This window comes from Anarrhichthys ocellatus, unplaced genomic scaffold, assembly GCF_004355925.1.
Source record: "Anarrhichthys ocellatus isolate YVR2014 unplaced genomic scaffold, GSC_Weel_1.0 scaffold3403, whole genome shotgun sequence".
In the NCBI taxonomy this organism is placed as follows: Eukaryota; Metazoa; Chordata; class Actinopteri; order Perciformes; family Anarhichadidae; genus Anarrhichthys; species Anarrhichthys ocellatus.
The window spans coordinates 952-2147 of NW_022283377.1; the positions used below are offsets into that span (position 1 = coordinate 952).

At 42.0% G+C, this 1196-nt stretch overlaps 1 protein-coding gene across 1 annotated transcript in view; it reads left to right on the forward strand.

Annotated features, from left to right (window-relative positions):
• LOC116378926 (ATP-dependent RNA helicase A protein-like) overlaps positions 1–1123 on the forward strand; it is a 2051-nt gene extending 928 nt beyond the window's left edge. Inside the window, exons 5-6 of the mRNA XM_031840831.1 lie at positions 76–187; positions 298–1123. Of these exons, the coding sequence (XP_031696691.1) occupies positions 76–187; positions 298–475 (290 nt within the window). The 3' untranslated portion in view covers positions 476–1123. The remainder of the gene's footprint in view (positions 1–75; positions 188–297) is intronic.
• The last annotated feature ends 73 nt before the right edge of the window (positions 1124–1196 follow it).

The window sequence follows — 1196 nt, forward strand, 5'->3', positions numbered from 1 at the left end:
GAGGTACAGAACTCAAACGTACCGCGTTATGATGTAACCCCTGAACAGAACTAATAAGTGTAACTGTTCCTTTAGAGCTGGACGCTCTGGACACCAACGATGAACTCACTCCTCTGGGACGGATTCTGGCTCGACTCCCCATCGAGCCTCGTCTGGGGAAGATGATGATCATGGGCTGTATCTTCCAGTAAGTTCTTCTTCTTCTTCTTCTTCTTCTTCTACTTCTACTTCTTCTTCTTCTTCTTCTACTTCTACTTCTTCTACTTCTTCTTGTAATAAACCAATGTCTCCCTCTAGTGTTGGAGACGCCATGTGCACCGTCTCTGCCGCCTCTTGTTTCCCGGAGCCCTTCGTCAGTGAGGGGAAACGTCTCGGCTTCGTTCACAGAAACTTCTCCGGCAGCCGGTTCTCTGACCACGTGGCCCTGCTCTCCGTCTTCCAGGCGTGGGACGACGTCAGGTCTGTGGGGTTTTAGTTTTTAACAAATAATCAGCTCCACATCAGAAGAGAGGTCCTTTGTTAAAAGACTAACGATACTAGGGCTCTTATCGGTTCTTCTCTAAGAGAAGAATCCACGTTTCTTCATTATTCTTGTTTGTAAACAGATAATATTTCTTCAGCAGCAACACAAGAAGTTCTAAAATCATCCAGAGTGTTCTCTGTGTCTCGTGAGTCACATGTCAGCTGGTTTATTACAGCTCTATGAACACTTACTTTAATCACAATAAACTTGATCAGTGCTATGCTAAGCTAACATTGTAGCCGCTCCATCAACACTCAACATATCGTCATGTAGACGTATCAGAGCTTTAATTAGTGTCTCCTAATAAATCATAGAACTTCTAACATCGTCTTTTAATTTCACGTTTTTCTATCTGCAGTTCACCTCTGAGCCACACGAGGGCGCCTGAGTGCTGTACAGTCTGTAGAACAGAATCTAATATGAAGGACAGAGACACAACGCTGTGATTTATTAAACCTATAGAACGAGGAGACGTAGAAACGACTCTTCTCTTGATTCATGTGTTCATAGATGAAGTCTGTCGTGAACGAGGTCGAGATGTTTGGATTTTTTTTTCCCCTTAATGAAAACCTTCATTTAAAAACTGCATTTTGTGTTTACTTGTGTTATCTTTGTCTAATATTTAAATTTGTTTGATGATCTGAAACATTTAAGTGTGACAAACATGCAAAAA